This window comes from Phoca vitulina, unplaced genomic scaffold, assembly GCF_004348235.1.
Source record: "Phoca vitulina isolate PV1807 unplaced genomic scaffold, GSC_HSeal_1.0 scaffold2, whole genome shotgun sequence".
Lineage (NCBI taxonomy): Eukaryota > Metazoa > Chordata > Mammalia > Carnivora > Phocidae > Phoca > Phoca vitulina.
The window spans coordinates 81,765,253-81,781,191 of NW_022589705.1; the positions used below are offsets into that span (position 1 = coordinate 81,765,253).

The 15,939-nt window shown below is 43.7% G+C and overlaps 1 protein-coding gene across 2 annotated transcripts; it reads right to left on the reverse strand.

Annotated features, from left to right (window-relative positions):
* Positions 1 to 613: 613 nt before the first annotated feature.
* PDIK1L (PDLIM1 interacting kinase 1 like) lies at positions 614 to 10,087 on the reverse strand. Of its 2 annotated transcripts, none has more exons than XM_032390794.1 (3): positions 9,889 to 10,087; positions 7,160 to 7,461; positions 614 to 1,920 (listed from the first exon to the last, which is right to left on the reverse strand). In XM_032390794.1, exons 2-3 carry the CDS (start codon positions 7,442 to 7,444, stop codon positions 1,180 to 1,182), a joined length of 1,026 nt encoding a protein of 341 aa, XP_032246685.1. In that variant the 5' UTR covers positions 7,445 to 7,461; positions 9,889 to 10,087; the 3' UTR covers positions 614 to 1,179. The 2 variants fall into 2 exon arrangements, with proteins under 2 accessions (XP_032246685.1, XP_032246676.1); XM_032390785.1 differs by lacking the exon at positions 9,889 to 10,087 and adding an exon at positions 9,390 to 9,507.
* Positions 10,088 to 15,939: the final 5,852 nt, after the last annotated feature.

The window sequence follows — 15,939 nt, forward strand, 5'->3', positions numbered from 1 at the left end:
CACTTCAGAAAAAGGTAATCAACATTTAACACAACCATATCACTATCATTACTGTGTTAAATTAGGCAAGAGAAAACAGCATTAGTGCCAAAATGAAAGGAATTCCAGTGATTGAACAAGAGACCGTATCAGGGCAGGCAATGTGAGGGTAGAGCTCATTCGATTTCTTCAACTTTATGCTGAGGCTTAGACAGTCTTGAAATCAAAACTGAATATATCAAGTAGGATAGTTCATATATTGCAAAGTTTTCAGAAACAGAGGAATCCTGTGTTCAGATTTCTATCAGATTGCAGATGCTCAAGTGCAGACATGTTCCAGTGCAATGGTTTAATTGGTTAATTGAATGCTTGGTTACCTAAAGAAGGTATGACTGAATCATCAAGGTCCTTGCCAACCTGCTACCACATGATTGCATGGCTAATTCAACTCCTGCAGCTACAGGGCACTGGAGAGCTCAAACATACTTCAGCAGCTTTGGATCACTTAATTTTGTTTATGTTTAATCGGATAATTGTAGACCCTCCAAAATGATGCCTTAAAAAAAGCTGTATAATATTACAAAAATAAAAAGTGTAGTATGATTTCATTAGAGGGAGGGACAGGGTAGGAAGATGAGGGAAGGTTCTTTTATTTTTCATCACTGATTTCACCAGCAAATCTCAAAAACCCAAACCTACATCAAATAATTTAAACAGAAGTGGCATTTTCTTCATATGGAATGCAAAATGCACACATTCACATACTTACATATACATAAATATATACATATATGTTTCCTTTACAAAGCTTCAAAGGTTGCATTGCCAGCATGCAAACCTCTTCTTCCATGGAAATTCCTAATACTGACAAGGAATGTCTAAAATACTTAAGAGACTTATTTCCAGGAAACTGGACTTTCTTCTCTTCTTGGCTCTTAGAGAATTTTCCTGCCAAACTTCTACCAATGATCATTTTAAAAAATGTACACCCACATTGGTAATACACATTTAAAACATACTAACAAAATGGCCAGCTTGGACTTAAGAAAAACGAGGAAAAAAAACACCCCACAATAAAATCTAAACCCTTAGAAGGTGGAGTTTAGCTTTTTATATTCTTTTTCAGCCACATTATGTTGTTGCATCACTGTTAAAACATAAGCAGCATATCATCCAAGATATTTGCAAACAATATATATGTCACGTTTCCCAGCTGCTATCTTTAAATGCAATTTGTACTAATCTGAGTTCTAGTTCAAAAGCATCTGGACGATCCTGAGGGTTTGCAGCGAGCATTTCCTTAATCAGTTGTTTCATTCGCCCATTCATAGACTTTTTCTTCACAGGAATGAGAAGTTCCATTTTGGGATTTTCCAGAAGCGCCTCTCCAACAGGCACAATCTCAGTTCCTTGTTTTACATAACTCCCCAAGAGTTCCTTCTTTGTCTCTGTGTCTATGAATGTGATCCTTTCCAGCATTGCCCAGATGATAATCCCCAGAGCAAAGATGTCAGCTTTTGCTGTGTAATGTCCCTCCCACACTTCAGGAGCCATGTAGAAATCTGTTCCACAGGCTGTGGAAAGGAAACACTTGTTTACACTGACAGGTTCTTCTGGATTCTGCCCAGAGGCTGAACAAACTTTACTGAGACCAAAATCGGCCACTTTCAGTGTGGGCTCCAAGTCACTGGTATCCAACCTGCTTTGCGAAATCAGGATGTTATCAGGCTTAAGATCTCGGTGGATTATCTGGTTTTTATGCAAGAAAGCCAGAGCACTGCTCAGCTGAAGCATAAAGCTGGTGTTAGTTTTACGATTGGGTTTCCTGGACAATAGATACTCATTCATATCGCCGCCGTCACAAAAATCCATCACAAACCACAAGTAATAGGCGCTTCTGGGATCAAAGGCAATTTCTCCTTTTAATGAAGTCTCTACAAGCTATAAAAGGGGGAAAAAACAGATTACAACCATCTGCACAGTTTATACAATTCAGCTATGGGAAAACAATAACTGGTTAATAAGTTGGACTCCCAATTAAAGTGGAAATCCTGTGAATGTTTTATTTGGTCGGTGCTTTCATATGTGCATTTTAAATTTCAGTACTTTAAACTGTCACTTTGCCCCTAATGAATACACACCAAATCTCAAAGTCAAGTGGTAAAAACTTATTTAAAAATAGCTTTAGGGGCACCTAGCTGGCTCAGTTGGTAGAGCATGGGACTCCTGATCTCAGGGTCATGAGTTTAAGTCCCACATTGGGCATAGAGCTTACTAAATCATAAACAAACAAATAAATGCTTTATTTTGAAAAATGTCCAACTGGCTACACACTTTCTGCATGTGTTAATGGAGCTGAACTCTACCTACCTAGCCAATAGCTTCATGAAAAAATTGACATTTCAGCAGCTAGCAGACCTGGGAGATTGCCAGCTGGGGTATAAACACCAATTAGGAAGTTCTATTCAATTAAACTGCCTGAAATATGTTTCTTGTTCACTGGACATATACTATCAACATTATACAATCTGTAAAATTAAGAGAAAAATGATCAGGAACACTAGTTGTTAAGGAAATAAAGCCTTCCTGTAGTCACTGATAAAGACTGCCATTATTACTTGATAAACTTCTACAGGCAGAATGCAAATATACTGGGGGCGCCTGGGTGCCTCAGTCGTTAAGCGTCTGCCTTCGGCTAACGTCATGATCCCAGGGACCTGGGATCGAGCCCCGCATCGGGCTCCCTGCTCCGCAGGAGGCCTGCTTCTCCCTCTCCCACTCCCCCTGCTTGTGTTCCCTCTCTCGCTGTGTCTCTCTCTGTCAAATAAATAAATAAAATCTTAAAAAAAAAAAAAAAGAATGCAAATATACTGGCTATCTCTATCACTGTATGGCTTCTAAAAACCAATTTATAAAAAAACATTTTTACATTTTGATACAAAAATTCAAATCTGAGTTTGTATATTTCTTTTTTTTTTAAAGATTTTATTTATTCATTTGAGAGACAGAATGAGAGAAAGAACGAGCAGGGAGAATGGCAGAGGGAGAGGGAGAAGCAGACTCACCGCTAAGCAGGGAACACGATGTGGGGCTCATCCCAGGACTCCGGGATCGTGATCTGAGCCGAAGGCAGATGCTTAACCAACTGAGCCACCCAGGCGCCCCAGAGTTTGTATATTTCTTTGCTACAAGCTGAAAACCTAGAATAAGTCGCTATTTTATTTGTTATCATTATCAAATTATAACTCTATTACCTGAAATTCAAGACTATTGATTACTTTACTGAATATGAACACCATTCTAAAATACAGCATACAGTGCTTTGAAAGCATTTGTCCCATGGTGCCTTTTCAGACCCCCTGAATAGAAACTCAGTAGGGAAGCTGAAGAGTTGTTGAAGAATGAATGAACTGCTAATTTTACATTTAAGTCTACTAGTACTTCCTCTTGTCATTTTGGAGGGCAGAAGCAAAGAACACCTTTTCACACCATCTCCCCCAATGGCAAACAGCTGTAATTGCAACAGTCTGCAGATGTCTTTTTTGCATGTATTTTCTTTGTTCCATGTGTTTGCCAGTGAGCCAGAAAATGAAAGACTAGAAAGGTACAGATCACACAATTATTTACCAGATGCACTGTTACTAAATATGCTGAGATTAAAGACCAGTGCCATCACTCTTCATTTCCTCTCTTCTTCTCTTTACTCTCAAAAGCAAACTTCCTAAATAGCTTTGAGCAACGCAAAGTCCCAGCATTCAAAGAATGGTTTAGAGTAAGGCCAGATAGTAAGTATTTTAGGCTTGACAAGCCACATAAGGTCTCTGTTCCATATTTTTCTTTCTTTTCTTTATTTCTTTTTCTTAAACAACTCTTTAAAAATGTAAAAACTATTTTTAGCATCTGGGCCATATAAATACTGCCTGAGGGCTACAGTTTGAGGGCTGCTGGTTGAGAGAGCCCAATCCGCTTATTTCCATGTGTAGAGGATGTCATCAGCCATTGGTTCTCTTGCCTGAAGTCCTTCAACAGCTTCCCTGTTCTCTCAGGATACAGTCTAAGGTCTTTAACATGGGCTATGGGATCCTCTGACCCTGCTGATCATTCTAGTCTCATCTAAAACAACTCTCCTGGCATAGTACAGTCTTACTATCTTCTTTCAATTCTTAGAATGCTTTGTACTTTTTGCTTCAAGACATTTGTATGTACAGATCTTTCTGGCTGGAAAGTTTTCTCACTCACCTGGCTAATTCCTCTTTATCCTTCAAGTTTCAGTTGAAACGGTTCGTAATTCTTGAACCCCAGGTTACGTCAGGTTCTCTATCATATGCTCCTATATCATTCTGTACCTTTCATTCATGACACTTATACAAGTTATACAGACTGGCCACTAAGTTCCTATGTTGAGACTGTATTCTCTGTTATTTGTTTTCCATTTTCTTCTAGGTAAGTTTTTTAGCTATTAAGAACTTACTTAATCATTCAGAACAAGGAAACCATCTAGAAAAACATGGAAAAAACACAAATTTGTGTAGAGAATGGAGAAAGCCATGCATAGGGACTCTGTGGTCACACTATAGATTTGTTTTTACCAGATGTAAATTTAGAGAAGGCACTTGCCAAGGTGTTGATCAATGTCTTAACTAAATAAATTCATAGAAAAGACAATTTTAATAGAGCTACTTATTACTGAGTACTTCCTATGTGCCAAGTATTATAACTGTATCATCTCTGATTTTGACAACTTCCATTGAAGGTAAAAATTATTATTATTTTACATCTGAAGATACAGATGCTAGAAGAGATGAGTTATTTAGCCAAGATCATACAGCTAGCAAAAGTGATACAAGTCAAACACAGGCCTATCAGTCTTTAAAAGATAAAAGAGAGTACTAAATAAAAAGGTGCTTTAGATTAAAAAAAATCATTGGGTCAAGTCTGGAAGTACTTTACATCTTATTATTCTTCTTCTTATTTTTTTAAGTAATCTCTACACCCAACATGGGGCTCAAACTTACAACCCCAAGATCAAGAGTCGCATGCTCTACTGACTGAGCCAGCCAGGCACCCCAATACTTTACATCTTAAAGCCTTCAAAGACCACCTAATACCTAGTTACTATAAAGGTTGCTTGATCTGGACTCAAGGATACCATTAGCACTAAGTCATATATTTAAATGTCTTTGTATTTGTAGACCAATTCAATGGCAAAGTTCATCAAGGTTCTATCCACTTTTAAGAGGGAGTGTGGTAAGAATGTTTCTAATAGGGGCGCCTGGGTGGCTCAGTCATTAAGCGTCTGTCTTCGGCTCAGGTCATGATCCCAGGTTCCTGGGATCAAGCCCCGCATCGGATCAGGCTCCCTGCTCACTGGGAAGCCTGCTTCTCCCTCTCCCACTCCCCCTGCTTGTACTCCCCCTCTTGCTGTGTCTCTGTCAAATAAATAAAAATCTTTACAAAAAAAAAAAAGAATGTTTCTAATATTTTCTATCAGTGCAACTTACATACTAAGCACTTTTTTTCTTTTTAAGATTTTATTTATTTATTCGACAAAGAGAGACACAGCGAGAGAGGGGACACAAGCAGGGGCAGAGGGAGAGGGAGAACCGGACTCCCCACTGAGCAAGGAGCCCGATGTGGGACTCGATCCCATCATGACCTGAGCTGAAGGCAGACGCTTAACAACTGAGCCACCCAGGTGCCCCATACTGAGTAAAAAAGTAAACAATAAATGGAATAGAGGCTAAGTAGTTGTGCTTTATAGTCACTGTCTTTTTTTTTTTTTTTTTTTTAAGATTTATTTGAGAGAGAGAGAGCACATGAAGCGGGAGGGTCAGAGGGAGAAGTAGACTCCCCACTGAGCAGGGAGCCCCACGCAGGACTCAATCCAGGGACTCCAGGATCGTGACCTGAGCCGAAGGCAGCCGCTTAACCAACTGAGCAACCCAGGCGCCCTATAGTCACTGTCTTAAGAGGTAAAACTTCAGGATATAGCATGCTAAACTGCAATATAAATTAGGTTCTCAAGATTGATTATTTGTTCACCATATAATGAAAGCTGCAAGTTTCTAATGACACAGATTAATGTGTTTGTTTCTTTGTTGGTCCTGGTCCAAAAGCTTCTGTTGTTTTAAAATCATACTTCTGTACCCTGATGGTAAAATTCTGAATTTAGACATACTCATGGAAAGTTGTTTCCTTTTCCAAGAATGACTGGACTTAAGAAATTTTTCTCTGGTCTTTAACTAGCTATGTCTTAAGTATCTTTTCTCTTTAGCAAATATAGGCCTACTAGAGATTTTGATCTATGCCAGAAGCCAGCCAACCAACCAACCAAGTAAATAAATAAACAAACAAACCTTTTTCCTATGTTAATGCTCTCCCCAGGTCTACAAAAAACATAATTTGAAGGCAAGAGTAATTTGGAAGTTAAAGGAACACAAGTTTTAGCAGTCAGATAGTCTCCTACATTCAGTTCCCAATTCTGCCACTTGCTGGATATGTGACTTGGATAAATTCATTATCTATTCTAAGCCTCAGTTTCTTCATTTGTAATGATGATAATAATAGTACTACCCTCACAGGATTGTTCTGAGCAACTGCCTTTAAAACACTTAGCACAGAGTGTGGAACTGAGTAGGAACCCAAATGTTAGCTATTAGCACTATTAATAACATTCAAGTGCTATGCCACATACTTCATGAAAATTAACTAGAGTTGCATGGTTAAGAAACCACACAACCCTCTAAAACAGCAAAGGCTTATATTCAAATCAGTAATTTATAAAGAAATGCCCAAATTACCTATATGGGTAATGCTATTGATTGTGGAGTTTTTCCTTTTCTTCTGGCTTCAGTTCCAAAAAACTTGATTTCAAATAAGTGAACTTATTAGACTCTAATCTCGATCACTTCTCTAGCTTCTGTGTTGCCCCATTCCCATGCAGATTGGCAAGTACCATGGCATAACAGGTGGCTTATGTTATTTTTAGGTATTTGCATCACAGGTTTAAATAAAACCTTGTTTTAAAGCAAACATCTACTTAGTTCTTGGCAGACCTTATCTACTCCTAACTATACAAACACCTGCATTTAAAAGTAGAAGCTCATCTGACTTTTATTCCTCTTCTTGCTGACCAATACTAAGTTCAAGTTATTTCTATTTCCCATTCAACCACACATACCTGTAAATAAAGGGAAGAATTAGAGCCGTGGGACATTTTTTGCACCATCCCATCTTTTTGTAGGATGCATTCCTCCAAGTGAATCACATTTGGATGTTGGCTCTTGATACTGCTTAGTGCCCAGAACTCACGCAGGGCTAGTTCAACATTTTCAGGTGCATGGCATCGAATTTTCTTCACTGCCACCCGTGCAGAGGTCTTTCTGATGACTGCTTCATATACAACACCGTAACTGCCTCGGCCTACCTCCCGTATTAGATCGTACTTTGGCTGGCTACTCACCATCTTCAAGGTCAAAGTTTCTGGAAAAATCAACAAAGTGCTCTGTTGAAATTAAGTATACTTACTGGCTTGTATACCTTCTTATGTATGATTTAATTATCTGCCTCACTGTTTGCAGTGCTTGAAAGATATTTGATACAACTTGGGCAAATCTAAATATTTGAATAATAATAATAATAAAGCAGCTAACACTTTGGTAGTACTTACCATGTATCAGGAACTGTTCTAAGCACTTCATAATATTAAATTCATTTGATCCTCACAACAATATTATGAAATAGATACTATTATGGTCATTTTATAGATGAGAAAACTAAAGCACAGAGAGTTTAAGCAACATGCCTAAGGTAAAACAGCTATTAACTGGTGGACCTGGGTTTTGAAACCAGGCCATCTGGCTCTGACATTCATAACCATAACCATTACGCTATACTGCCTCTCATACAAACTGCTTCAAAATATTACTGTTAAAAATAAACCAAAAAATTCATCATTCTTATTTACTGATCATCAAAAAAGAACCTCCAGCTTCTCCTTAAAGCTGACACACACAAAAGTTCATAAAATTGTCAAAACAAAAACAAAAAAAACCTCACAAGTTAGAAATACAAACACCTGGCTTGTGCTTAGGGACTGAAAGTGAACCAGATTACATATAGAATTGAAAATGGGTTTTTTAAAAAAAGTAAACTGTGTATGTCCCTATTTTAACTTTGTTTATGTTATTTCCTCATTTCTTGCAAAATAAATGAAAATAAAGTCTGTGGAGAAAAATGGTCCTCTAAAAATAAAGCAAGCTACGTAGAATATTGTTACCTTTCTGTTGTTAAATTTAAACAACAGCTATTTAGATATAGGCCATTTTTGCCACCAAAAATTGTCCTCTGACAGTTCTTTCAAATTCAACTTGATAAATCATTTAAAGGCAGCAGCAAAGGCCCCACACAGAAATGCTCATGAGTCGAATCAAGAAAGTCTATAAAGTGTGCCACATCATTCTCCAAAGAATGTTAGGATTCTAATGAGCTTCAGGAACAAATTCTTATTTGTAGATTGCCACGATGGGCAAGAGATTATCCAATCTTCATAGTGTATAGCTCGGGGGAACAAGAAGCTACTGACTCTTGAGCTTGCAAAAATGGGTACAGCTACTTTAAGTCCATAGGACAGATTTAATAAAGAAAATGAAAGCTTCCGAGATCACTTCTTAGTCCCACTTCCCCTAACTGGAACCCCCCTTCAAATTCCTACTGCATTTCCTAGTGTCTGATATCCTGCCACGGAATCCTTGCCCCAGGTCCACAGTAGACACTCTCCTGCTCTCCGTGGATCACCAATTACTATCTATTTCAAAGTGGCTCCTGTCTTGCAAGCGGTCCCATACCCACACGCGAAAGCACCCGAGTAAGGGGCAGGGAGGGCGTTTATGAAATCCCTGCATGCGAACCCAAGCGACCGGCCGGCACTTCCCGGGCCCCCACGCCCGCCCCGCTAAGCCAGCGCTCGGCGGCCGGCGGGCCAGGCCACACACCTGCCGGGCCGGGGAAGGGCCAGTCCTGGGCAGAGGTGTTGGCCGACGCGGCGGCTCAGCGCCCCGCTCATTGGCCGAGTATCGGGCCCTCCCCCTCCCCGGCGGCGGCCAGACTAAGCCCGGAGGGGATCGTCCCGAGGCCCTTCACTCCGAGGAGCCAGTCCTGCGGCTGCCTCAACTCCTCGTGGCTGGCGGCTGAGGCCCGGGGCCTGGGGAGGAGGCCAGGGGCTAGAAGAGGAGGCCGCAGCTAGGGCCGGTGGCCTGAGGGGTGCGGGCCGGAGGCCTGAGGAGCGCGGGGCCTTCCCTAGCATGACTCCGCTGACAGGTCTGTGACAGGCCTCCCGGGGAGGGAGGCGCATGCAAGGCCCTCGGCTCTGCAGCAGGGCCTCCGTGCCAGGGCCTAAGGGCCAAATTTACCTCAGGATAGCCGCCGCCGCTTCTCCCTCTCACGGGCTCTGCAGGCCGCCATTATCGGGCAGCTCGCGCCTCAGCCTCCGCGGCCTCCAGTCAGAGACCGGCGCGCGCCCCCGTGGTGCGCGCGGACACACCCCCTTACGCCGCGCGGCCCCGCCCCCCTCCGGCTTTCCGTAGCGCGAGCCGGGACGCCGAGCGCCATCCTTATTGGGCGCGCACCCCGCGCTCCGCCAGCCTCCTCCCTCTCCCGCGGCTCGCAGGAGCCAGGAGTCGCCGAAGGTGTGCGCGCTCCGGAACGCACCACTAGTGCCCCTCCCCGCAGGGGTGGCCGGGCCCGGGAACGGGGAGGCCGCTGCCCGCCGGGGCTCGGTCACCGTCCAGCCGCAGCGGGCGCGCACGGCCCGCGGGCCCCGGGGATGGTCTGCGGCAGCAGGTCCGGGCCTGGGGGTGCGCGCGCCCGACGCGGCCTCCCCGCTCCCTCCCCGCCCCCCTTCCCACCTACCGAGCTGCGGGCAGGTGTGCGGGGGTCGCTGGGGCGGAACGCCTGGTGCATCTTCTTCGGCTCGGGCCTGGGGTGCCGGCGGGACGCGGAGCTCTTCGGGCTGGCCCGCGGGGAGGCGCGGCGCGAGCTGGGAGGCCTGGCGTCTGCCCCGCCGGGAGGGAGGCTGCACCTTTTGTCAGAGTCACTGAGCCATGTTTGCGGACGGTGCAGTTGCCCAGGCGGCGGCGGCGCGGGACTGGGTGCGATCATCTGGGAGGACGCCGTCCCCTGCCCCGCCGGCGCGGTGGTATCTCCCTTAAAGAAGCCGGCACCTCATTGTTCCCGGGCCGCGGAGGCCGGGAGTCGGGGGCGCCCTGCCCCGCGCGGGGAGGAAGGGGCGGCGGCGCCCGCACCGGCACCTGGCCGCTGCCCGCCCGCGCAGGCCCTGCCTGGCGGCGTCCCCCGCAGGAAGTCGGGATCCAGCCAGCGCGCGGCGACGGGCGGCGGTCCGAGGCGGCCGGGGCCGGGACGGACCGCGAAGACCGCCGTTCTCTCGCGGCCCGACGGTCAGCGGTCTTTCAGATCCCGGCACGCAGTCGCCTGACAGCCAGCTCGGGACTGTCAGTGACTCAGAGCCTCGGACCAACACATTATTCAGTTAGTTACACAGATCAGTAAGCATCCGCCAGAAGCGTCCGGCCCTTCTTCACCAATTTATTCTGCACCTACTATTTGTCAATAAAGTGGTTGTTCCTCCTCCCAGTGCTGCAGTAGGCACGATGTGCAAAGAATCCCTGTCAGTGCCCTCAAGGATCAACCACTTACCCATTTTATTTGCTGTCCTCTATTTATGGACCTTCTGAGAGTCTGGGACTGGGTTAGGTCTTTAAATTAGCTTTTCTAATCCTGACCAAATCCCACAGGGTAGGCTTTATTGCTAACCCTGTTTTTACAGGTGAGGAAACAGACCTCTGCCTTATTTGACCAAAAGTTGTGTAGTTTGTGGTGTGTGTGTGTGTGTGTGTGTGTGTGTGTGTGTGTACCTGCCTTGAATACCCACTGTCCTGGTATAACTCCCCCGCCAAAAACCCAACAACACCCTGCTCTATAATCTGTTCAGACTTTTGTTCTGAGTGCCATCTACCAGTCTTCAGCCCTCTGCTGGGGATACTGATGCCAGCCAAGGTTAGTTTCTGCCCTTGAAATTAGAGGGAAACTATAGAAGGCCTTAATACCTGTGTGGGTAATTGATCAGAATCAGGAGAGGGGTTATCTCTTTTGGTCAGAAGAGCCTTTTCCTTTTGTTTGTCTCAGTCATTAAATATAGGAGTCCCTCCTCTCAAGCTGACTGCAGAACTGAGACTTGAAATCCAACTCCGTAACCCCCGAAAATAGGCTGACTAAAGATTGTGATGTGGGTTCAGTTCCTATAGAGTCTTAAGCTTAAAAAATTGGGGGTGTTTTCTTTAGGAAAAGGATTACAAAATGGCCCCTTGAGCACGTTGCTGGGGCCTTGGAAAGTATCTTTGTAAGGGAGTCTGCTTAAGACTCTCCCTCTCCCTCTACCCCCACCCCGCATGCTCTCTCTCTCAAATAAATAAAATACATCTTTAAAAAATTTTAAACAAGCCTAGGATGATGTTATATCTGAGTTAGCAGAATGAATGAAGTATGTATTTTCCTCTTAAAAAGTGTGTTTTCTACTTTCTGCTGAAAAGACCTAGAAACAATCACCAGTCCAGTAGTAATGAACACCCCTAATGCACAGATTTGGTCTCTAAACACCATTTTCCAGTTTTAAAAAAATTAAAAATTTAGCAAAGAAAACCAAGGCTCCTTTGATAAATGGCTGGATCCAGATCTGGAGCAGGAAAGATGAGGTTGGGTCATCTTGTGTCTGGAAGCCAGGAAGCTATCAAAGACTATTGGGGTCATGTAAAAATGACTGAGGAACCAATATGAAGGGCCCTACTGGCCTAAGATGGAACAACTTGAGGATGAAAAGAAAAATAATGACATCTGTTGATCGTAACACATAAAATATATAAGAACGTATTAATTAATAATGATACTTAAGGAAAACAACACATTGTTATCAATGGAATTTTATAGTGAATCAACAATTACTCTGAACATTGATAAAGAGAAACATTTTTCTGGTCATTGCTTGATCAGTTATAGTGGCATGTAACCAAACGATAGCTAAGAAAAAGTTATTTTTTGTAGAAGAATTCTAACTAATAAATGCAAAAGAAATGGTAGGATTAGAAAAGTACGATTTTGCAAACCTTAATAAAATAATGAGTCTAGGCGACAATCATGAAATGATGCTAAAACAATCGGATGAAAGGTGTTGGGGGACTTTGTAATGGAGAGCTTAGGCTGCCACTGCTGGAACCCAGTGACCAAACTTAACATTACTAAGAGGGGGATTCAGCGCTCTCCATGAAATATTGTTGCCTTAAAAAGCAAAAAAAGAGTCTAAGCCTAATCAAGCCAAGATCTAATTACCAGTTTACCAGAAATCAGGGGGATAGAGAAATACCATAATCAGCCCAATTCAAAATGTGGGACATCATACAGGATAAGTGACCTGGTTTTTGCAACAAATTCATGGCATGAAATTACAAAAGGAAGATAGAATGTTAAAGTATAAAACTCAAGACACGTGCCAAATGCGATAACCTTATTTGGATCCTGATTCAAGTGTGCCAACTGTCAAAAGACATGTGTGGTACCAGCAGGGAAATTTGAATATGGACTGATAGATTAAGGAATTATTATTCTTTTTTGTTAGATGTGATAATGACATAGTGCCTGTGGAAATAAAAGCCTTGTTCAATTTGAATGAAACATTGATGAGTTATAGATAAAATGTAATGAGGTCTGGGCTGTGCTTTACTATTCCACAAGCAGTATAGCAAACAAAAAGAGGGAGGAAGTTGGCAAAATGTTGACAGTTGTTGAAACCTGGTGCTGGGTACATTGGGGTTCATTATACTATTCTACTTGTGTATATGTCTGAATATACAAGTTATATATACAAGTTGATTATAACAAGTAGACAGTATGCTCAAAAAATGAAATGTCAGGGAGAGGTGGGAACTTGGATGTAGCGATCCTGCCCCCTTGTGGTCGGTTCCATTGGTACAGCTACTGCCCCAGCTGTAAAGGCAGGTCTGAATTCTCAGAGCTGTCAGGAGTAGGGTGATAAATCTCCCAAGAACCCTAGGAAATGGGTAGTATTAGTATACCATTTTAAAGCTGGAGAAAGGGAGATTCAGAGGGACTCAGTAAGTTCAGTTTCTAGTAAGTCACTGGTAGAGCCAAAACTCCAGGTTCCAAACCCCATAAATTGCTGTGTCCCCAGACTTTCCTTTTCCTATCTGAACAAAGGGGTCCCATGAGAAGAGGCAAGTGGAGATGCCCCTATTTAAAATAGGTCCCCAGGAAGCAGATCATCAGGCAGCAATTTCCCCTATAAACTACAGATAAATATAAATAGGTACTATAAATGTAAATAAAAATAGGTAATATTCATATAACCCTCTGTGCCAGCACTATGCAAAGTGCCATTTATACATGATCTCACTCTGTCTGCATAGTTATCCTGTGAGGCATGTACTATTATTACTTCCCTTTTACAACCGAGGAAACGGAGTTTCTAAGAGGACAAAGTCACATAGCTAGGAAACATCTGAACTGGGACTTGAACCCAGGTCTGACTATAATACTCATGTATTTTTTACTGAATTTTTTTTTGAGATATGGTTTACATACAGTGAAATGCTCACATCTTAAGAATATAATGCTTGTGTTTTTAACCCCCAGTAACTACTGTATCCTGCTTGTCTCACTTCTAGCGTGAAGACAAATATTAATTTTTTTGTGGATAGTTTTTAAATTCTTTTCTACGTAGGAATGGGAGCTATGGAAGAGAAGAAAATGGTCACGAAAGGAAGGGTGCATGGGTAAGGTCAAAGTTAACAGTTCTGCCTAGAACAGACCATCCCGCTGATGATTTTTTTTTCCTTGTAGGAAAGGGTGGCTCCTATTTTTATCTCCTCTCTTCTTTTAGAAGACTCTCCATCATGCCCTCTCAGCTAGTTAAACATATAATTAAGTCAGTGGATCTCAAATGGGGCAGTTTGTCTTTCAGGGTGCATTTGGCAATGTCTGGAGACATTTTTGGTTATCACACTGGGAGGGTAGGTGCTGCTTGCATCCAGTAGGTAGAGACTGAGAGCTGCTACAAGGCACAGGATAGTCCCCCACCTCAAAGAATTATCCTGCTTAAAATGTCAATAGTGTGGGAACTGAGAAACGGTGATCTAAGTGACAGCAGTAGACTCGCTATGCAAACGCAGCTTCAGGGCAAGTCTCTTAGTCTCCTTTCCCCCCAGATCTCTGGCCCTAAATTCCTCCTCTGCAGAAATCCTGGAGGCATCACTGATGTTTGATCAGAGACCTACTACCCTCTGAAGTCATCGTACCCTGGGCCAGCCACAAGGTGTTATCAACATGCTGCCAAATTATTAAGGACGAGTAACCAGGTGTACCAGTGACTGTTTGGGAGAGCAGTTCCTATCTTGCCATAGCAGAGAGAATCCCCATCCATGCTCTCTCCCATCTCCTTCCAGCCCCAACTCTGCAGGGGGAGGCTGATGGAGAAACTCCTTTAAGGAGAATGCCAGCTCGGCACTGACATGCTCTGTGACCTTGAATAAGTCTCCTTGTTCCGTGCCTCAGTTTCTCCATATGCATAAGGGGTCTGACCAGCTCATCTCTACAGATCCTGCCAGCTCTGCCACTCTGAGTCTTCAGTCCTAAGCTCCACTGTGCTTGTACCAAGAAGATCGAAATGCTTATTTCTGATCCAGCCCCCAAACTGGTGATTTAGAGGCCCAAGAAAGTCATGTGCCAGCCACAACTTTAGCTGTTGGGTCTTTGGATGGGTCCTAGTTGTCTCCTCGGTGAGGACTGAGAACAGTTGAAGCACTGGTAATTAGGACCAAGCTCCACACCCCCTGCCCTTGGTGCCAAGAGCTGCTGCTAGGGGGTGTCCCCATCTGACAGCCATGATGGCTGAGGAGTTGAGAGCTGCAAGACAAGGTCCCAAAAGCATCTCAAACTGAGGATTCATGAAGCTCCTCAGCAGATACTAAGATGTTAGAGCTTCGGCTGCCTTTGACCCTTCTGGATGCTGTGTGTTACCAGGGCAGAAGCCCAACTCAAACTGGCTTAAAGGGAATGGTTGGCATGTGTGTCTGAGAAGAACTGAGATGGGAGTACTGGTTTCAGGAAAGGTTTGATCCGGCAGCTCACATATCACCTAAAGACTCAGCTTCCTCTATTCTGCCTTGCACTTTGCTGACTACATCTTAAGGCTGGCCTCTCTGATGGGCCCAGGTGGTAGGCAGCAGTCCTGGGGATTCAGCCTCAGGAGTATGCACCGGCAGGAATGAGAAAGTCAGTTACTCCATTCCTCAAATAGTCCTGAGGTTGAGTCTTTGGACCTGATTGGCTCATTAAGGATGATGCACCTTCCTTGACCAAACTCAGTGTCCTGGAGGATAGCGCTTATTGACTGGCAGGGGCAGCTAGCAAATGTCACTACAATACCCCTCCTGGAGAGTCACTAGTGCCTGGCACATGGTGGGCACTTTATTCATTCATTAAGCCAATAGTTATTTAGTGAGTACCTACTAGGTGCAAGAAATTATGCTAGCTGCCGATGAAAAGGCAGTGAACAAGAGGACAAGGTCCCTGCCCTCATAGTCTAGCAGGGGTGAGAGACACCTAAACAGCTGAAGACAGTACAAGGTGGTTAGTGCCAGAGGAGGGGGCCCTACGTTGTTCTTACATGAGAGGACAGGGGGTCAGGGAAAGCTTTTGACAGGAGGTGGCATTTAAATTGAGACTTGAGGGTCATAGTGAGATACTTGGACACTCCTTCAAACTGACATTCTTTGAATGTTTGGTCAACGGTCATTTAGAGCAGGGGCTGAGTGCTGTTTGGGGAAAAGGCAGAACTCCACTTAGCTTCCCAATGGTCCTGAGCAACTGGATCCT